Genomic DNA, 22,720 nt, shown 5'->3' with positions numbered 1-22,720 from the left:
GCATCTTATGGTCAGCCTCCACTTCTCCAACCCTAAGAACGAAACCCTAATCATCATTGAGTGTTTGTTAGCCTTTGTGTGATTATTGTGGTGTCTTTGTGCCCCTTGAAGGAAGTGAAGCTTGGTGGTGAGGATTTGGTGGACTTAGAGCTTGAAGATCTAGGATCTTCAACAACTTTGCAATCTATTTGAGGTATAAAGCTCCTAACTTAATAGTTCTTTATGCTAGATCTAGTTTAGGGCTTTATTTGCGCACTTTTGGGTCCTTTAAACCTTGTTTGGAAGTATGGGCTACTCCGGCAGCTTGGGATAATAGATTTAGGCTTTTCTGAGGTTCATTGTACATAAAAATGATGACTTGATGGGTTTAGCTCAACCATGCAAGGTTGATATTCTTCTTAATGGAGTTAAGATGCTAGAATTGGACTTAGGGTGGTTTTAGCCACGCAACGGCTTAAAGTCTTAGACTTTATGGTTTAGGACCTTAATATGATGTTAGTTGAATGGTTGGATGTTAAGTCTTTAAGTGGTTAATACATTTGATCAAGGACTTGGAATTAGGCCAGTACGCGGGGTGTACTTCTGAGTACATTGAGCGTACTGGGTGAGAGCCTCGTCTCTGGATCAATTGCATATGTATGGTGTACAAGCCTGGTACACCGATTGTACGCTAATTAGTGCGCTGATGGAGTTGTGGGCATGGTTATTTGGGCTTTGACCCTTAACTTATATGGATCATTTCTGTACTTTGGGCTATTGTTGGACATTAGGCCTTCTATGATTAGGCCGTAATGGGCTTTGAGTGCCATTTAGGATTTTGGGCTATATTGGGCTTTCGGAGTTGTTTGGTTGGGCCTTGGCTATTGGGCCAAGTGAGGAAAGGGTCAAATGGTCTTTTACCCTGGGAGTTGGACTGATGAACGAGATTCATGGCTTTGTTTTATGGCCCAACTTATTAATTGACTTTTATTTGATTGGTTGGCACAGGGATTTTCCGGGTCAGCCATCCAAGCTTTTATTTGAGATATTCGGCAGCTTGACGTGAGTTTCCTCACTATGCTTGGCGGGTCGAATGCACCAACTTCGGCCCATGATTTTTTTATAGATATGATGCTAGTTGTCTATGTGACTCTTGCATTAGTTGTATGTGATATGTATACCGGGTGGGGCCCAATGCCAGGTAGGGCCTAATGAATTTATTGTGTGCTATTTGTCTTAGTGATTATTGTATGTGTTTATGTGTCTATATGTATACCGGGCAGGGCCTGATGGATGTGATGAGGCGGGGCCCATCTCATAATATTGACAGATCTGTTCCGAGCGAGGCCCAATGCCGGGAGGGGCCGATGGGTGTTGGGCAATGGCCCATTGTATGTTAGATATGTATGATATATGGTGTTTTGGAGAAGTCACTAAACTTCATGCTTATGATTTTCAATTTATGTTTCAGGTACTTCCAGATCAAAGGGGAAGAGCTCGGGGTGATCGCATCGCACACACCATATTGTTGCGTATTTTATTTGACTCTGATGTATTTGGATGTTTGGTCATACTCTGATTTTATTATGGTTTTACGGACACGTTTTGAATGATGGTTTTATTATTTTAAAAATTGAAATTTTTTGTCTTAATTTTTGGGACGTTACACCAAATGTCACGACTTTACATTATATACTTGACTGTTTGCTTTTGCCAAGGTGGCAACACTATCACAATGTATAGAAATAGGTGATATAGGCTTTGCTATAAAGGAATTTCAAAGATTAAATTCCTCAACCATTCTGCTTCTTTTTCACAAACTCTAAGGGCTACAAATTCATATTGCATATTTGCATTTGTGATATATGTTTGTTTCTTAGAAGCTCATGGAATGGCAACTCCACCAAGAAGAATCACCAAACCACTTGCAGAAGAGTGGTCCTCAACATTAGTGATCCAGCTAGCATCTGATCCTCCGATAAGCAAAGGAACCTTACATAAGTCAAACCAAAGTCCATGGTTTTCTTAAGATACTTCAACACTCTCCTTACTACTCGCCAGTGATGAGTACTAGGATTTGTATTAAATCTACTAAGCTTTCCTACAATAAACGCAATATCAGGTCTTGTGTTGGTCATAACATACATCAAACAGCCAATGCCCTTTGAATATTCAAGTTGTGAAACTGCTTCTCCACTATTTGGCATAAGTTTCATACTTGGATCAAAATGAGTACTCACATGAGAATAATCTAAAAATTTGAACTTTTTAAGCACTTTGTCAAAGTAATGAGACTATCAAATTGAGATTCCTTGATGCTCACGTTTTATTCTTATTCCAAGAATAATTTATGCCTCCCCCATATCCTTCATTGGAGAAGTGAGATGATAAAAACTCTTTGGTCATGTCAACTTTCCTTTTATCAGTACCGAAGATCAATATATAATCTACACATAAGCATATGATAGCTCCTTTACCATACTCATCAAATGTACTATATGCACTTGTCTGATTGATTCAACTTGAAGCCATGTGACAAGTCAACATTATCAAACTTTTGATGCCATGGTTTTGGTGGTTGCTTAAGCTCATACAACGATTTAACCAACTTGCACATCTTATGCTCGTTTCTAGGCATAATAAAACCTCGGGTTGTTTCATATATACCTATTCCTTCAAGTCACCATTTAAGAATGTTGTTTTAACATCCACTTTGTGAATAACAAATTTATGAATTGCTACTAAAACAATCAGTAGTCTAACTGCCATCAACATATATCAATTCCCCATTTTCTAACGTATATCAATTCCCCATTTTCTAATTGTCATGAACCACCAGCACAAACAACAATAAAATACTCATCTAAAATGATTGAACTCATGTTATCTCAACAAGAGTAGAAAGGGTAAGGTGTAAAGAATTGTTAGTAAAATTAGAAGAAAAAACGTAGTGAAAATTTTGTTTTTAAAAAAGCACAATTGGTTATGATAATTTTTGTTTACAGAACAATCTTCTTATAAGATAACTTCCTCGAAAATGTATTGATTTCAATTCCCCATTTTCTAACAGTCATGAACCATCAGCACAAACAACAATTAAATACTCATCTAGAATGATTGAACTCATGTTATCTCAACAACATAGTGAAAATTTTGTTTTTAAAAAATAGACAATTGGTTATGATAATTTTTGTTTACAAAACAATCTTCTTATAAGATAACCTCCTCGAAAATGTATTGATTTTCCTCGTACGAATTATGTTTTTCGTAATACGGATTTTGATTTTCACACTCAACATAATAAGATAATACATGTTTTTCAGAAAATAAATATCAGTGATTAGGTTATTTTTTTTAGTCAGCAACCAAATTTCCGCAACTAACGACTTCGTTTTGATTTTTCTAAAAAATCATAAATATCATATATATATTTTCATTGATAGTCGTCTGCAAAAATAATAACTACTTTGGAAATAATAACTACTTTAATATTACGCATGTAGTTTCCAAAACTTAATAATTATTATAAAAACTCATGGTGAACACAAATGCATAGATGCATAAACCTAGTAGTAAATTATATGTGGCTGTGGCAGGCAAGCTTAATATTGGTCGGAAACTGGACCAACCCATACTATCAATTTTACAATAATTATTACTCCAATAATTCATACAATATCAAGTACTATAATATTACAACTCGATTTTTTCTTAATTTTGATAAATTTAAAATTTATAAAAAAATAAACAAATGAAATTACAAAAATTAGCTTTACCATTCAAAAAGGCTTAGCGGCACAGCTTGTTGCCCGTTTGTCATCTCACTCATTGTACGATGACAATTAAAATATATGAATAGCAACGTTGTTATAAAAAATAAAAATAAAAATGAAATTACAAGAATTTAAAAACCACAAGAAATTAGATCTAAAAGACAAAAATCAAGACACATGTGTCCAAAAGATTTAAAATTGGCCAGTTTTGGACCGTATTTTGATCGAGTTCATTAAAGGATTGTCTGTATCTGGTCTCATACGACTAAAAACAATTTGGTATGATTACATGTGTAGTATGTAATAATGGAATAATAGGTAAGAAGATAATTGAAACAACAATTTTTGGGCTTTAATTGGTGGAATGGGCTTATATGTTAGGTTGGGTAGATGTTAGGGTGAAAGTATATAGTATACCCCTTGAAGGTTAGGCTAAAAAAACGAGCCCAATGGGCCAAAATGGTTTAGTTTCCTAAACTAAACATTAAAAAATGCCAATAATAATATGTACATGAGAAACTTACATGCTTTATCACCTTTGATATTTCATGTAGCTATCTACAAGTGCTTGACATGGTCTTTGCTTTTGGAAAATCTACCGGAGGCAACAAGAATTTGAGAAGTATTAAAAAGAAATTTAGCAAAAATATCATATGCTAGTTGATCGAGTGAAATAACAACAAAATAGATTCAAAAATTGATTTGTTTATTTAGCATCCTACTTTAATCTAGTATCCAAAAATTCTTATAAATAATCTTTATAAGAAATGAAAGTTAAAGACAATAAACTTTAATTGTGCTTCTCATTGCTTCCAAAATCCAATGCTTAAAAAACCGATGCATTTTAAGAAACTCTTCTTGTGGATGTAATAGGTTCCATAGTAAGACACAAGACTTAAAAGAAAGTAAAAAATCACATGATGTAAGAGAAAATTTGTTACAAGAAATACTTACATCATGGTGGCTCTTAACTTGATAATCCAGCTTCGATCTCTAACTTTAAAGATCATTTAAGTTGAAGCAACATAACTAATCAATAAATATATAAAGTATAAAAAAGACAATGGTTTATAAAGATAACACACAATTGCTCCCTATCTTCATTTCTTTTTTCTAGTTTCTTCACTATTTTCTTATCTGAATCATCAATGGCCTCTTCCTCCTAAAACACGAAAAAATTCTAAGTTTTATTGATATTTAGATTCTACGATCTCAATGGCTTATACAGATAACACAAAAAATCATCATTAACTTGAAATAAAAGTTGCAATGAGCATGCTTCAATTGACCTATCACTTATCAATTATTTATCATCAATGCAATACTAATTTCATTCAACATTGATGTTTGGTGTGTTTTAAACTACAAATTGGGTGGATTAAATCCATATTCAAATTCAAATGTAAAATAAATGTCAAGATAAGGAGAGATAGGAAACATATAAAGAGGTAAGGGTTGTATCTTGATACGGATAAGAGATATATCATGCATTAGATATATGTTTAACCTTTTGCATGGCTTAAAAAAACTAAGGAATACTAGTAATTCTCATTGTCAATATTTTATAATAGTTAATAGATTAATAGATATACAACTTTCAGATTTTGCTGCTGATCGAATTGATAAAGTTACAAATCTTTTTACGTAAGATACGAGCATTTTCACATGAAGTATTAGACAAAAAGAAGACATGGCCCTCCCCTTTGCTCTCCATCAACTCAATAAAGCCTTTCCACCCACACGTCTCCATCAACTCCTTATAGAGTAGGGCCCTACCCCTTAGTTTATCCCTCCCACCAACACACAAAAGAATCTTGGAGCATCCGAAAGCTGAAATACACGGGTCCATGACCGGATTATACAACGGGTCATCTAACCCGATCCCTAATGGATTAGCCAACAGCCACATCTGATTCATGAAAGCTTTGTGTTGTTCATGTTTAGACTCTTCTCCAATATGCTCTTTTCCACCAAAGTAAGGGTGGATCATAATAACACCCTTTAGGTTAATAACCTTTACTTGGTTCAACCCGACCCGGATAGCCATGTTATGTGCGATGTTGGCTCCTGCGCTATCTCCAGCGAAGAACACATTCTGAAGATCAGCATGGGAGTTTAACCATGACTCCGGACCATTTCCTTTAACATGGGTAGCCACCCACTTGATTGCTTCCCATGAATCCTCGTATGCAACTGGTATATGATGTTCCGGAGCCAACCTGTAGTTTACAGACACCGCAATCACGTTGGATTCTGCCGTGATCAAGTTAAGTGTGGGGTGGTAGGTGGAAGAAGCGGCGGATTCAGTCAAGAAGCCACCACCGTGATAGTAGATCAGAGTTGGGAGTTTCCGGTTAGGGATGTCGTCGACGATGGTTTTGGGAATGTAAAGCCTTACAAAAAGATTGGATTGGTGTGAAATAATGACGTCTTTTGATTGGACGCCAGTTATGGGATCAGTTCCAGCCGGAATGATATCATTTCCGATGAATCTTTCACATCGGCCATCTTTGTGTATTCGCAGCCAACCATGGAGATGGAGAGGATACTCTTTGGAGGTTGACATGTACTTTGAGGGTGAACCAGAAGCCATTTTTGTGGTAATGGTAGTGAGAAAGAGACGATAGGTATAATTACTATAGATGCTTGAGGCCAATTAATTGATGTGTGTGCTGATGCCCGATGTTGAACTTCTGCAAGGACCATTGGATACATGGAAGGTCTCTTCATGCATGCTGAGGTTGATCCAAATGTGTGGTGTGAAAATGTTTAAAACATTAAAATGATTTATTAGGTGTTCATATGAAAAATATTTTTTATCTTAATAAAATGATTTAAGAATTTAAGTTATGTGATTCATAATTTCAAATTGTAGACAAAATTGCAAAAATAGTTCCTATGGTATGCAATTTTTTTTGAAGTTTAGTCCAAATCTCGATTTTTTTGGTTTAATGGTCATTTTGGGCTAGTTTCGTTGCGTTTTTTGTCTATCAGTAAACTGAAATGACTTAATGCCCTTCTGGTATGTTTTTTTTTGTGTGTTTTTCTATTTAATTTAAATGAAAAAGAAAACAATAACTAAATTGGACCCACATTTCTCTCTCTCTCTCTCTCTCTCTCTCTCTCTCTCTCTCTCTCTCTCTCTCTCTCTCTCTCTCCAAACACATTACCGTCTTTTTCTAACCTTCTTGTGTGTCCATCTTCTTCCTTCCACAATTTACCCAAGTCTTTCGTTCACTCTTCTTCTTTCTCACCCTCGTCATCGCCTACGCTTTACTCGATGATTGAGATGATAATGGAGAAACAAATCAAGGATTCCCACATCAACCCACCTCCAATTTCATCGATTTTTCTATGTTAACAGATTTTGAGGAAACAATATCCCAATCAACACAAACCTCGATTCCCAAATCAACCCACCTCCAAACCATTCCATTCTGATGATGGAATCGATAACAAATCAACCCTAAAATTACCAATCTTTTTCCATCACCTACTTTCCTTTCACCTAAGTCGCTACCACCACAATTAGCAACCGACGACCCCTCCAGCGAAACCCGCATCTTCTCCGTTGACATTCTTCTCTTCCCGAATATCGGATCTTTCACTTTAAGCTTCATGAGCAAAAAAAAAAACCAGATGCCTCACTACAGAGGAGGTATTAATCGAGTCATCTGAGATAAACAGAAGATAATCATGGTTCGATTTCACCCTTAAAATTGATTTCATATTCAAAATTGATTTATTATTTCATTAGGGTTTACCGGGTTTGAATCTTGAGAGATCGATGGTGGTTGAATCTTGACATATTCAAAATCAATTTGGTCCCCTGATATGTCTTCAACTTCTCAATCGATTTCAAAAAGTATGTGTGTGTGTGTAAATCCTTCCTAAAGCGATGATGAGGTAAGAAGAGATTGCATATAAATTAAGAGAATAAATCGCCGCCTATGTTGGATGTATGCTTCTTCGAATTCACTTTCCTGTCAATATTTCTTGTTACCACATATTCTAGATTCAATCGACGATAAGGAGAGAAGACAACGGATGAGGAAATGGGGAAGTAGAAGTGTAGGTGTGTGTGTGTGTGTAAATTTGTTGAGATAGAGAGAGAGAGAGGGCCCCTCCTATTTTTTAATTGTTAAAATAAATAAATATGTTTTAGATTTAAAAAATGAAAGAAAAATGTGAAATAAATACCATCATTTTAATATGTTGAGGAACTAAAAACGTAGCGAAACTAGCTCAAAAGGGTCACGAAGCCAAAAAATAAATAAATAAATAAATAAATAAATAAAAAAAATAAAAAATCAAAGTTTGGACCAAATTTCAGAAAAAAATACATACCATATAGATCATTTTTGCAATTTTGTCCAAATTGTATTATTTCTTTGCATATTTTGGTAATGACTTAGTAAAATAATATGTTAATATAACATACCGATATTAAAATGAGATACCATGCAATGATACAACAATTTTGCGACTTAAAACTTAACAAAAAAAATATATAGTACCAATAAATTATTTATGAGTTCCAATGAAGATCATATGTATATTGATCTTTTTTCTTCAAATTATCGGAAAGTGATAATGACTTAAAAGGGTAATGTATTTTTCGATTTGTACACGTTAAGTCACTGAGATTTTTTTTTCCTCAACATTTACCCCTTCAACTTGTTAAACTGTACACATTCAGTCCTTATGACCGGCTACTCCAGGTTAGCTGGTAAAAATAACTTAATAGAGTAATATATTTCCCACTGTGTACACATTTAGTCTTTAATATTTTTTTTTTGCAAGATAAGTCTTTTTGTTTTTGTACTCATTAAATACTTATGAATGATTTATTTAGTTTTTTCTCAAGAAATCTTAGGTGAGAAATTCATTAATGAAGTGTTTGGGCCTTTTGATGCTGATGTCCATCGCAATCTTGACTACTTGGTTGCTTAGATCATGTGTTCTGAACATCATAACTTCTTCATACGATCTCAAATTTTAACTATCTTTATATTCATGCGAATGATCTTCATATCCATACGTTCATATTTTAGTCTACTAAAACTTTTATTTAGATTACTCCCATTAAAAAATAATATATTTTTACTTACGATTTTTATATCCATATGCAGAGACAGATTTAACCTGGTTCCGGTGTTCCACCGGCAACACCTATTTTTTCTATCCGTAGTGGAAAAAAATTTGATTTTTTTTCGTTTAGCTATTTTTCATTTGTCAGCAACATATAATTCATCTCGGCAACACCTACTATGTATTCCTGCTTCTGCCCCTGTCCATACGTCTTTTATGAATGCATGTATGGATGTTTTTTTTATAAAATCGTAAGTAAAAATATATTACATTTTAACGGGAGTAATCTTAATGAAAAAATGAACACGTGGATATAAAGATCGTTAAAATCTGATACCGTATGAAAAAGTTACGACGTTTAGAATACAAGACCTGAGCCAAACCACAAGACCTACGCAACCAAGCAGTCGGGATCATGTTGTACATAAACATCAACAACCCCAAACAACTCATCAATGATTGTCCGACGTAAGATGTCGTGAGAAAAACCTAAAGAAATTATTCATAAGTATTGAATGAGTACAAAAAAATGACTTATATATTTGAAACAAAAAAATGTTAAGGACTAAATATGTACAAAAATATTAAAGACTAAATGTGTACAAATGAAAAATATATTACCCCATTAAGTTATTATTCCCGGCTAACCTGAAGTAACCGGTCATAAGGACTGAATGTGTACAGTTTAACAAATTAAATGGGTAAATGTGGACGAAAAAAAACTCAGTAACCAAATATGTACAAATCAAAAATACATTACCCTTTTAAGTCATTATCCCTATCGAAAAGTTTTAAGAGATAGTACAAATCGTACCATTTTAGGTTGAGGCGAAATGATTTGGGATCTTGGTTTTCAAATGTAATATAGTAAACTACACAAATGGTCTGTATGGTGTAGGTAATTTATATATTTGGTCTCTAACTTATTTTTTTAACTCGGAAGGTCCATACTGTATATTTTTGTTACTCGATTGGTCCATATCTTACCTAAAAAGACTATTTTGCTCTTGATTTTTTAATTTATTTAAATAAACACACCCCCAACCTCACCCCTCACCTTAACTTGCCTTCCCCATCATTTTCCCTATTTAATTAATAGTTTTTTAGGTATGACATGCATCGAGCGCGTAACAAAAAGAAATAGTAGAGATCTTCCAAGTTAAAAAAATAATAATAATAAAATAGGGACCAAACGTGCAAATTACCTCAAAACATTAGGACCATTTATGTAATTTACTCGATGTAATATCTTAAGAAAATAATCTACGGTCATCAAACTATCAAACCATAGTTTATAATGTTTTTATGTTTTGAGTATAATTATGTTATGTATTATAACATTTGCCGAGATAACAAGTCCTTAAACTTGAATATAAATAGCAGTATGATGGATCTATATTTTCTTGTAACTTAAGGGACTATGACTTACTTATAAGCTGTAATTGATAAATTAAACATATAATTATAAGAAAAACCTTTTAGTGGAATATGATTTGGTTCATTTTCCCCTCTAATATAAATTTATTCTCTATATAAACACCATAATTTTATGTGTGTCATCCATCAATCGAATTGCTCAATTAAAATGAGAAAGAATCATAAATCATCATCTTCAAGATCAAAGGGATATCATCTTCTCCAAATAAATATACTTCACTATGTTTAAGTCTTATGAAGTTTATGTTAAATTGATCAAAGGAATCAAAGGATATCATCTTCTCCAAATAAATATTCTACAAAACTAGATTATAGTTTTCAAATGTCAAAAAATATATATATTTATATATTGAAATGTCTATTTATATACAAATAACACATATTTATTGTAAATATACTTTACATGTATGTAAAAAATTACGTATTTATATATTGAAATATTCTTAGTTTATTTGTAAAAATATTTTACGTTATATGTATGTAATAATATAAACTACCACACTCTAACTCACCAAAATAAGGTTTGAACACCTCATAGAAGAGGTTTCAGTTTCAAACATTTAGGGTTTCAGTCAATGGATAACCATAAGAAATGTGCACGAGACAGTCATAAAGAGGGGGAGGGGGATGCTTTGTATCATCGCTAAATGCGAGTGTCTCTCCCTGAAGTTTGCAATATCGAGGGGCTACAATAGGCAGTAGATAACTTATTTTTATGCAATAATATGTATTTTAGAAATGAACAAATTATCTAAGATTAATGGGTAAATGTGTATAAGAAATTTTAATGTTAAAATGTGTACATAACAAACAATAAAACTCACGTTAGGAATCGTGTGGTGACCTATTATTACTGGTAATGAATATATTTTTTAAATAAAAGGTAAAGTTTAATGATTAGACATGTACAAAAGCTATAAGTGGTTGATAATATGTGTGCACAAAAAATCAATGATTTTTTTATACAAATGGGATACTTTATTATTATTCTAAGTTTTTTTTTCTGCTAAAAAATGCTTTTAACATAAAACCCTAAAGCCTTACATATCTATACAGATTTACTCTAAGTCTATTTTATTGTTCATTAATGATTAAAATTTACAAACTTTTTTTTTCATATTTCATATTTATCGGTTCACCCTCTTCATAGCGGTTCATCTTAAACTTATGTGTCTCTCCATAGCAGTTCATCTTAAGCTTATGTGTCTAGTGACTTGAACTTCTTGCTAATGTGACATGTCACATCAATGTATTCTCTTCAAAAGGAAAAACACAAGGGAGAAGAAATATCTTTAAAAAGGTAATTTTATATTTATAGCAGCAGCATGAACAACAACAACAACAACAACAACAACAACAACAACAACCATGACTACCACCACAACAATGACGGCAACAGCGACGACGACAACCAAAACACCAACAACAACAATGTGGGATTAGCCCCTTAGTAGAGGATTTGCCTCTTATATTGGAGGTCTCAAATTCTATTCCAAATGTTAACGTTTTCGTGATACTAGCTAACCACTAACCCCTTCATTTAAAAGAAAAACAATAGTAATATCTAAAAACCTCTTGTCTTTTGCACATCATATATAAGGTCACTAATAGATACATCAAAAACCCTCCAACGTAACGGTAAGGTGATGGATAAATGTAGGGGTGAGTAAAAATTGAGCTGCATATAAAAGTATCCGAAAAAACTGCAAAAACTGAAATCGATAAACCAAAATCTAGATGGAAACTGACAGTCAGTTTTTAATTTTCTAAAATCTACCAATTTCGAGACGGAGCCGTTTTTAATTTTCCAATACCCGCAAATAACCAAATTGCACCGAATTTAATATCTAAATAGTTATATATAACAATTGTTATTTAGTTGCTAATAATATATAATCATCTATAATAAATGAAAATAATTTTGTCACATGTTATTCTTTTCTTATTTAACATTTGGGAATATGACTTGTTTAGGTAATTAACTTTTCGGAATGTTCATATCTGGGTAAATATCTTTTTTTTGTACACATCTAGGTAACAAACTTGTTGGAAGTGTTCACATATGACCATTATGACCTGCTATAGCAGGTTAAATCCTAGATGTGAACGCTTTCAACAAGTTCGTTACATAGATGTGTACAAAAAAAATAGTTACCCAAATATGAACAAAACGAAAAGTAAAAATTAAATTACACGAATGGTCCCTGTGGTTTGGGAGAATTTGTTTGTTTGGTCCCTAACTTTTTTCTTTTTTAACTTGGATGGTCCATATTGTTTATTTTTGTTGCGCGTTTGGTCACTGTCTTTCTTAAAAAGACTATTATGCCCTTATTAATTTAATTTTTAATTAATTTTCTTATTTATGTATTTATTTTTTACATATTTAAAAAAATTAATAGACCCCACATATTTGTATCTCTCCTCGGATGAACCCTACTGTTTATTTTTTAATTAATTTATTTTTTTTTAACTCGGATGGTTCGTACTGTATATTTTGTTACGGTTTTGGTCCCTGTCTTACCTAGAAAGACTATTTTGCCCTTATTAATTTATTTTTTAATTAATTTTCTTATTTATGTATTTATTTTTTATATATTTAAAAAAATTAATATACCCCACATATGTGTATTTCCTCACCGTAAACTTGAAACCAGATTTGAGAACTTTAAATTGAGTCTTACCGGTCACCATCTCATCTCTCATCGTCCCCAACTTCTATTTCTTTTCCATCTTTAGTAATATCGGCGTTTTCACCATCCTTCGTTTTTTGGTACTTCAACTCTGGCGAAGCAGCACCATAACTACTGTTTCTTCATCTTTAGTAGGTTGTGGTGTTGATTCGACGGAGTTAAATGACCGAAAAAAGAAGGGATGATGAAGACGTCAATATCACTAAAGATGGAAAATAAATAGAAGTTGAGAAGGAAGAGAGATGGGATGGTGAGGAGATACAGATATGTGGGGTCTATTAAATTTACTTAAATATAGAAAGCATAAGTACATAAACAAGAAAATTAATTAACAAGGGCACAATAGTCTTTTTAGGTAAGACAGAGACCAAGATCGTAACAAAATTAAACAGTAGAGACCATCCGAGTTAAAATAAATAAATTAATTAAAAAATAAACAGTAGGGATCATCCGAGGAGAGATACAAATATGTGGGGTCTATTAAAATTTTAAATATGTAAAAAATAAATACATAAATAAGAAAATTAATTAAAAAATAAATTAATAAGGGCACAATAGTATTTTTACGAAAGACAGAGACCAAACGTGCAACAAAAGTAAACAATAGGGACCATCCAAGTTAAAAAAAATAAGTTAGGGACAAAAAAACACATATTCTCCCAAACCATAGGGACCATTCGTGTAATTTAATTTTTACTTTTCGTTTTGTTCATATTTAGGTAACTATTTTTTTTTTGTACACATCTAGGTAACGAACTTGTTGAAAACGTTCACATCTAGGATTTAACCTGCTATAGCAGGTCATAATGGTCATATGTGAACACTTCCAACAAGTTTGTTACCTATATGTGTACAAAAAAAAGATAGTTACCCAGATGTGAAGATACCGAAAAGTTAATTACCTTAATAAGTCATATTCCCTTAACATTTTGTTATAATTAACATGTTTCTTACACTGATCTAACAACTAAACACATAATTCTAATTCATTTTTTTGCATGTTCTTTTTCAGAATTTCTACTTATTTTAAATTTCAAATTCAAATAAACTTCCCATTTAATCATTCGGATTTAACATTTTGTTTTAATAAATCCGTAAAGTATACGAGTCTCACAATCAGTATAGATAATAAAAAGAAATATATACCAGATGTCTAGGTGGGATCCCAAAAATATTTTTGGTTTGTTGATATATAATATAGTTATTAAAAAGAAAAAGATAGTAGGTGACTATTCGTTTATTAGTTTGTTAATGTTTTAAGTTATTGTCTTATATTTTATTGATTTTTATTTTGTTACAACTATTAGTTTTCGAATTCTTAAAACATGAAAAAAAATAAAATCCAAGTGGTTAAAAACCGTAACAAACTCATGTGGTTAAAAACTATCAGCACAACCATATGAAACTGGACCACATAAAATAACTCTATAACCACATTGTTATATTATCGTACCATTTTGTTACTAAATTTTAATAAACATATTTACGGTTAATGGTTCGGTTCTGATCAATAACCACATCACGTTCATCCCCGGATAAATGTGAAATATAAAATAAAATTCAAACATTAATGAATAAGAATTTATATTCAGGGTAAAGCGGTTAATAATTGAGAAACTTAAGGGGTATTACATACCAGTTCCTCAATACGTTTTCAAAATACAGGGGCCAAACTGAAACTACCGGGAGCAACCTCACCTCCTTCCAGTCGCTGCCCCAAGCCGGTAGAAACAGTCGTTAGAATGGCGGTAAACGGCGCTTACTCCACTTTCCTTAGCCTATGCCGTCGTCACCACCACCACCACCACCACAACCGCTATCATTCATTTCTTTCATCTCCCTCGCATACGTATCACATCACCGGCTTTCTATATTATTTCACTCGTAATCGGGCACTGAGCACCAGCGCTGAGTCGGCGGAGCCACCTGAATTGTCCGGCAGGAACGCTTACGACCTCCTAGGGGTTCCTGAGTCTTGCACTTTCGCAGAAATTAAAGCCTCTTTTCGGAAATTGGCAAAGGAAACTCATCCCGATCTTTCTCAATCGCCCGATGGATTTTCTAATTCCCACCGATTCGTTCAAATTCTCGCAGCTTATGAGGTATGCAAATATTTCGACTGTAATATGTCTTAATAGCTGTTTCTTACCTGTTTGTAGTTTGTAATCAGTTCAACTGGGAATGATTGAATGTTGATTCTAGCAAACATAAAAAAAACTAAATAACCTTGAAAATATCGGATTCAAATCTGAAAAAGGATCTTGATTCTTTCGACTAATTAAACGCAGATACTATCAGACATTCAAAAGAGAGCTCACTACGACAACTATCTACAATCTCAAAAACCAATTCTCCAAAAACCCTCAAGACAAGGTTCATCAATGTACACATACGAATCCCATGAAGCAACAGGACAACAAATGGAAGTTGTAGAATGGTTAAAATGGTATAGATATGCCATAAACAACATCGTATCAGAGAAAAGAATAGCAAATGGAACAAGCTACTTTGATATACTAGAAAACGACTTTTATTCAGCCATACACACAGCCTACCATGGTCCTATAATCCATTCAATGGATTTCCTCCCTGATTGTTTTGAAGCTGATGAAAGATCTTTCCATGGAACTTCTGAAATCCTTCATTTAGTTTCAGGACATGACCTTTTTGGGAAAGTATGTATAGCCAAAAGGGTACCTGAATTATCACCACATGCCTCCAAAATTGAGAATTTGGAAGTGGGATTCAAAACTCATGAATTGGGAACTCAAATTAGGTCACAATGTGATGCATACAAAGATCTTGAGTTACATGTATCAGGAAAGATTGTTGCAATTGCAAATCGAATCCCACCAAAGAGTTCTACTTCCACCATTGACATATCAAATGAAGATTATGAAGATCATATACATGTTTATCTCAATCTACATGAAGATGATGAGGAAGATAAGATGTTTTTGGGGACAATTATTGGATTAGGGAGTAGTGATGAAGAAGGGTGTTGTTATTTTCATAATAATTGTGGTGTAAAGACTCATGTGGTTATGAAACATAGGACATTAATGGTGAAACATATGCATTGGTTTCAATTGGGAGAAAAAGCTTCTGTTTGTGAGTGTAGATGCACAAGAGCTCGATTACCTCCAAGTAAATATTGGTTATTTGAGCCTCGTTCAGGGTCGCATGATATTGGTGGTTGGTATGTTGAGACATATGGGAGGGGTAAAAACGGAAAAAATGTTTCATCTCAGAGGTATTGGGATGGTGTTGACTTAAGTCAACCTTCTGAAAGGTATTCTTAATCCTAGATCATTTAGGCTATGTTTGGCAAACTAGTTGAAAAGCTAGCTGATAGCTGAAAAACTGGTTGTTAGCTGAAAAGATAACTGATAGCTGAAAAGTTAGTTGTTAGCTGAAAAACTAGTTGTTAACTGAAAAGTTAGTTAAAAAAAATGATGTTTGGTAAAAATTAGTTGAAAAGCTAGCTGCAAGATACAAAATGACATAAAAGGACATTTAGAAGGATATGTTTTTTATAATTAATTAAGGGTATATACGGGAAATTTTAAAAAAGCTCCGGAAAAGCTGCTTTTTAAAAAGCTAGCATATCAGTTACTTTTTTGTTTGTCAAACATGATAATTAAGGGTATATAAAAAAGCTCAGAAAATAATCTTTTTCACAGTTACTTATGATTTTTATAAAAAATTGAATATGGGTGTACAATTTTTTTTCCCTAAAAACTTGATAAACGATTATTTTGACATGTAGGAGGGTTCATCCAGCCATTTATTTGCTAGCTCTTGCATACAGAACTTTAGATATAGAAGAATCCAAGAGACAAAAACAAACAATTAGAGATATATTTCAAGGAAAAATGTATGAAATATATAATTGGTGGAAAAGACTTGTGTAGGAAAAATCTCAAGAAAATCAGGTTGTATGTTTTTTTTTCTTTTTTAATTTAAAGTAGTTTGCATTTATAAATTATGTCTAACAAAAATCTTGTAATGTAAAGAAGATGGTGATTCCACTTTGTGCATTTAATGATATACAACGTATATTTAGTTTATTTTTTTTTATTTAATATAGTTTACATTGTAATTTGGAAAATGTAATTAATTATAACAATGAAAATTGCTTTGTATATGGATAACATTGCTATAATTGGGTAATTTTTTAAAATACAAAATATCATAAAAAACCTTATATATATTGTGTTTTTTGAAAAGTGAAAAACATCTTGCATTTTTCCATTTTTACCAATTTGGCCCTTTTAGCATAATCTCATAAAATACCTTATATTTTGTGTTTTTTTTTTTCTGGATTAAACCTCAACATTATTTTTTCCTAAAAAAAGCCTTGTATTTTTTCATTTGTCATTTTTTTTTTCCGAAAAAACTTGTAACATGTGATGGTTTTCTCGAGAAAAACTAAAACAGCTGAGGGTTTATTTAGAAATAGTAAGAAGTTCGAGGGTTTTTTTCTGAAAAAAATCAAAGTCAAGTGTTTTTTTGGAAAAATAAAAAGATAAAAGGTCTTTTTCAGTAAAAAAAAAAATAAATAAAGACGGAAGTTTAATCCAGAAAAAACATCTTGTATGAGAGGGTTTTTGTTTTGGAAAAATAGAAAAAAAATGCCATCTTTTTCAGGAAAAAATGTTGATATATAAATGAAAACTTGAGAAACAACTACTTTATAGTTCAAAAGTAACCCATTTCATTATTCAAAATCAAAATTTATATTTTTTTCATTTCTTGATAACTTATATGCCTTTGCAGTTTGAAGTCTATAACGTCTCTCCAACTAACATCTCAAAATGGCAATCTACTATTCGTATATATATATTTTTTCACATAATTCAACATAAAAATCAAACAAGGTGTATATACTATATTATTATATACTATATATAATATATAACATGAATATATATATTTTTTTCTATATTCTTGTTTTAATCAGTTGAGTAGATCCTCCCACTTGCAGTATTGTCCGCCCGCTAGTGCACGGTAGTACCTGTCCCTGCAGTACACCGGCCTTCCATCAGCCGCCTCAGCAGCAGCAGCTGCCAGTTTATCATCTGCCTTCACTTCCAATGGCAATCTTAAAAGCTCCTCTTTGCTGTAATATTAAAAAAAATATCACTTTATTACTTTATATATATATATATATATATATATATATATATATATATATATATATATATATATATATATATTTTTGGGTAATGTATTTTAATTTTTTACCTATAATACTTTCATTTATTTGGGTATAATTATAATTATAATAGCATCTTACTTACTTACATTTTGTTTTCTTAGTAAGTTATTGTACTTTACAAAATCTACTAAATCATAGCATTGCAAAATACAATTTTTTTTTCTTACTAGGACATTTTACTTTGAAAATTCTACAAAATTATAATGTTGACAAAATGCTATGTATATTGATATTTCTTATATATATAATAATCCTTGTTTTAAATTACCTCATATTCGCATTGATCTTTGTAGCTGCAACATAATTTTCATTTGCAAATGTTTTTTGGAAGAAATCTTCAACTGGTGTAGCAAAAATAATCAATGAAACAGCTGTCACAAGTAACACCCCTGTTCCCACTAGGGTTTGTTTCAACAATTTTATCACTGGTTTCACCTACATTTATAAAAAAATATATTTAATTAATGAATTAGAATTATATATATATATATATATATATATATATATATATATATATATATATTTCTCACAAATATATTTTTTTTCTTAAAACTTTTGGTTACCTTGTATGACCCCAATAACCTATCACGCGCCAAAATCTGCAAAGAAAACAAATTTAATCCAAGATCAATCGTATGTAAAATGACTATTTTGTCCTTACCTCGGGAGGCTTTACCCACATTTGTCCATCATACCAACCACTCTCTTCGTATGGGATCACAGCTGATAACAGTCTGTCACCGACATAACTCCATCCCTAAATATATATAAATTTTAAATTTATATATAAATTTACCATGAAACTTAAATAATTTGGTGTAGTTTTAGATTTATTTAAAAAATGGGATATATTTATTATACATACCAGATAAATCCTGAGAACAACTAATGATACAAGAAAAAGCGTTCCAGTTCCTGCCGCTAGTAAAAATCGTAAAGGATCCTGCATAGAAACGAAGCAAAATGTTGTCAATGCTATTGTAATTAATCTACTAAAAATTTTCCACATTTGGTCCTTATAGAATTTTTTTTCCACATTTAGAGTCCCTAAAATTTAAAATGTTGTGATCCAATACACAGCATTATGATCGGCCAAGTTATATCGCTTAATCGGTATAATCAATACAAGAAAAAGAGTTTAGTGAACTTGATGCACAAAAAAAAAATCATTGATTCTTTCAATACTTAAGAATTAATAAAAATAAAAACCCATATTTTTTTTAGTTTGTAAATATATTTATAAGGGGAAAATGACACAAATGCCCTACGAACTTCCTAGGATTTACCTATTGAGTCCCTAAAGTTTTTGTCGGGCTTTATGAGTCCTTAAACTAGAATATGACCTGCTCTTTTAGTTCTCGTTAACCTGTAATAGCCGGTTCAGTGACCTTTTAGACCAAAAAAACTCACATTGTACCCCTATAAAGCCAAAAAAAAATAAGTTCGGGATCAATTCGTACAAAAAAAACTCACATTTTCTTCTAAAGCCGATTCACACTCAATTTGTATCGATCCCCTAACTTATTTTTTTTGACTTTATGGGGGCACAATGTTAGTTTTTTTTGTCTAAATGGTCACTGAACCGGCTATTACAAGTTGATAGGGACTAAAAAAGCAGGTTATATCCTAGTTTAAGGACCATAATAAACCCTAAAAAATTCAGACTCAACGGGTAAACCCTAAAAAGTTCATAGGGCATTTGTGTCATTTTTCCTATTTATTTTTCCTATTTATAAAGAAGAAGAAGAAAAAAAAATTATTTCTTACATTTGAAGGATTAAAGCTTGCAGCAGAAACAGGGAGTCCAAGAACAGTAAAAGTAACCAACCAAAGACCTCCAACGCGTATGAAAAAAGATCGTGGACTCAATTCTCCCCATGAATATAATGGCCCTTCTTTCAAAGATGAGTATTCATTCACCTATAAATAAATAAATAAATAAAAATAGGTTATTATTAATTTATTTTTGCTTTTTTCATGTGAAAATGAGAACATAAAACATAAAAAAAATTTTAAAATACATACCGGCCTTTGTTCAAAAGGGACTTCCATTTCCAACCCGGGTTCCCAGCTTTGACCCGGTAAGTTGCTAAATCTTCCATCCATTTCGTCTTTTTTTAAAGCCATAGCAATAGTCGTAATACTCCTCTGAGTTGATGAACTCGAACTCGAACTCGAACTTGAACTCAGACTCGAACTCCGGTTCCATTTTTGCTGCCAAAACGACGCCGGAGAGATTCTCTGGTGGTCTTTGACTTTTTGACTTGGAGGTGAGAGTAAGGAGCAGTAGACACTTAGTCTGATCATTTATTTTTGTTTTTATTTTTATGTCCTGGAAATTTGGAGAATTTCCAGGAGATAAACTCGAACTCACTCTGCAAAATGGATTAAGTCGAAGGAAAATTATGATTTTTTTTCTTTCTTTTTGTTGAGATGGTTTTGGGGGAGAAGGTGATGTTTTATGTGGTGGGGGAATTTTGGTTTTGGAGATAAATTTGATTTCTTTTTTATTTTTTCTTTTGAGGTTTGGTTGTTTTAGGACACGTGGCATCATAGTAGCGTCAGATTAAATTATGCATCTAGCCTATTTTGTTTTAAAGAAAAAAAAAGCATTTGTTCTATTACCATCGTAAATTTATGACTAAAATATATGAATGGTACCTATGATTTTATAATTCATATCTTTAGTTTCTAACTTATTTTTTTTATTCGGAATGTTCCTATTGTTTTATTTGTTATGTGTTTGGTTCCTACTGATTGTTTTTGTTACGCGTTTGGTCTCTGTTTTACCTAAAAAGACTATCATTTAAATAGGAAAAAATAATAGGTAGGTAAGATAAGATGAGAAAAGTAGGGTTAGGGTGTGTTTATTTAAATAAATTAAAAAATCAAGGAAAAATAGTCTTTTTAGATAAGACATGGACCAAACGCGTAACAAAAAAATAATAATAAATACTTTACGAGTTAAAAAAAAATAAGTTAGAGATCAAACGTATAAATTATTCTAAACCATAGGACCATTAGTATAATTTAGTCTAAATTTATAATCAATGGTTCCTTATAATTCTTACAATTTTTTCTTTAAGTTGTTAAACTGAATAATTTCTAACCATCAGTGGCGGACGCAGACTGTTTTAGTATGGGTGTCCCTCGTACTTCAAGCGGGTGCATCTAATAGAAAAAAAAATTACACTACATGCCGGAAATTGAGCAGTGGCCCGGGACCCCAAATGCCCTACATAGGTCCGCCACTGCTAACCATAGTGATTTTGTAAAAAAGTTAAAAGTTAATTAAAAAAAAGTTTATAACTCTTAGTGGTTAAATAAAAAAAACCAAATTTTTTTAATCTTTTATGGAATTTGGCCAAGTTGGTCAAAGGGTTTTGATTAAAAGTCGATATAGATTCGTCCCGGAATGTTAGTTTTTTAGCGCAATGTGTTGATATAATTAATGCCTCCAATATGATATGATAATAGTTTATTTATTCAAATAAAATTATTTAAGAAGTTGTATTCATTAGAAATATATTTGGATGAGTTTTGAGCCGTTTGATATGATAAGTTTTCTTTTCATACGTCTTAGAGGCAAAAAGCTGAAAACAAAGTCACCAAATTAATACACAAGTCAATAGGTCGAAATTGAGTAATTGACGCATATAAATCTTTTAAATTTGAGAAATTAAATATCCTTCTATTTTTTCTTTCTTATAAATTTTCCTATCCAATTAAATGATTAAATATGTCGTGTTAGTATACTAAAATACAATTAAATGAGCATTAAATATGACACATATCATCATTTAATTGAATAGTAAGATTTATAGGAAGAAAAAGTAAAAAAATATTTAATTTCTCTTTAAATTTTAAAATATTTTTCCCCTAATAGAGTCAAAATGATGTGAATATCCGTGGATACATGTTTATGTGCGTGTGTAGCCTTTGGTTGAGTGTGGAAAGTGTTTGTTTACACAATCTTATTGTGCGCATTTCTCGTGTGAACCATGTGAGAAGTAAGAGAGCATGAGAAATCGGAAAACCTTTTTTCGATGCTATTTGAGTATTTGGTCCATCTACCATGCATAAAATAAGCTTTAAGATAAACTACTTCTTTCATAAAATACTGAAAATTTATTATTATTTTTTAGGGTAAAATATATATTCTTCCTTCTACCGTGAATAAGCAAACCGGTCTGAAAATAGACTGGTTTTGAGTTTTAGACTGAGATTGAGTACTTCGGTATAGACCAGTCCTCGTTGGCTGATCCCAACTGTGAGCTTTTTATATCACAACAAAAAATGTAACCTTTAGCAGCGACAAAAGTCGTCGCAATTGACTACCCTTGTCGTCAGTAAAGGTATTTGCAACGACCTGTCGTCACTAAAAGGTCGTCGTTATTACTCGTAGCTAATACTTGTTTGTCATCGCGAATAGCGTCGTCTCTAATACATGTCGTCTCTAATACTCGTTTGTCGTCTCTAATAAAATTCTGGCCACCGGTCGGCGTTTTTCCGACTAAGGTTCCCGGAGT

At 32.2% G+C, this 22,720-nt stretch overlaps 2 protein-coding genes and 1 pseudogene across 2 annotated transcripts; 1 reads left to right on the top strand and 2 right to left on the bottom strand.

Annotated features, from left to right (window-relative positions):
* Positions 1-5,281: 5,281 nt before the first annotated feature.
* LOC145093183 (putative carboxylesterase 2 pseudogene) lies at positions 5,282-6,447 on the bottom strand (annotated as a pseudogene).
* An 8,188-nt stretch (positions 6,448-14,635) lies between these two features.
* On the top strand, positions 14,636-17,040 carry LOC145093182 (Chaperone DnaJ-domain superfamily protein). The gene is made up of 3 exons (XM_079031254.1): positions 14,636-15,072; positions 15,259-16,262; positions 16,740-17,040. Exons 1-3 carry the CDS (start codon positions 14,713-14,715, stop codon positions 16,882-16,884), a joined length of 1,509 nt encoding a protein of 502 aa, XP_078887380.1. The 5' UTR covers positions 14,636-14,712; the 3' UTR covers positions 16,885-17,040.
* A 748-nt stretch (positions 17,041-17,788) lies between these two features.
* CGLD27 (DUF1230 family protein (DUF1230)) lies at positions 17,789-20,632 on the bottom strand. The gene is made up of 7 exons (XM_079031253.1): positions 20,217-20,632; positions 19,959-20,111; positions 19,057-19,134; positions 18,853-18,948; positions 18,755-18,790; positions 18,460-18,626; positions 17,789-18,092 (listed from the first exon to the last, which is right to left on the bottom strand). The coding sequence occupies exons 1-7, from the start codon at positions 20,496-20,498 to the stop codon at positions 17,930-17,932; spliced, it is 975 nt and encodes a 324-aa protein (XP_078887379.1). The 5' UTR covers positions 20,499-20,632; the 3' UTR covers positions 17,789-17,929.
* Positions 20,633-22,720: the final 2,088 nt, after the last annotated feature.

Source organism: Lactuca serriola, chromosome 3, assembly GCF_051521515.1.
Source record: "Lactuca serriola cultivar US96UC23 chromosome 3, Lser_US96UC23_V15, whole genome shotgun sequence".
Taxonomy (NCBI): domain Eukaryota; kingdom Viridiplantae; phylum Streptophyta; class Magnoliopsida; order Asterales; family Asteraceae; genus Lactuca; species Lactuca serriola.
Note: the sequence above shows the minus strand (reverse complement) of the source record. Positions and strands in the feature narration are given on the sequence as shown.

Coding starts and splice junctions, on each gene's coding strand:
- LOC145093182 (XM_079031254.1), top strand. CDS start 14,713: ATGGCGGTAAACGGCGCTTACTCCACTTTCCTTAGCCTATGCCGTCGT. Junction 15,073..15,258: donor AAATTCTCGCAGCTTATGAG/GTATGCAAATAT, acceptor AATTAAACGCAG/ATACTATCAGACATTCAAAA. Junction 16,263..16,739: donor TTAAGTCAACCTTCTGAAAG/GTATTCTTAATC, acceptor TTTGACATGTAG/GAGGGTTCATCCAGCCATTT.
- CGLD27 (XM_079031253.1), bottom strand. CDS start 20,498: ATGATCAGACTAAGTGTCTACTGCTCCTTACTCTCACCTCCAAGTCAA. Junction 19,135..19,958: donor CAAGCTTTAATCCTTCAAAT/GTAAGAAATAAT, acceptor GTTTCTATGCAG/GATCCTTTACGATTTTTACT. Junction 18,627..18,754: donor GGTTATTGGGGTCATACAAG/GTAACCAAAAGT, acceptor TTATAAATGTAG/GTGAAACCAGTGATAAAATT.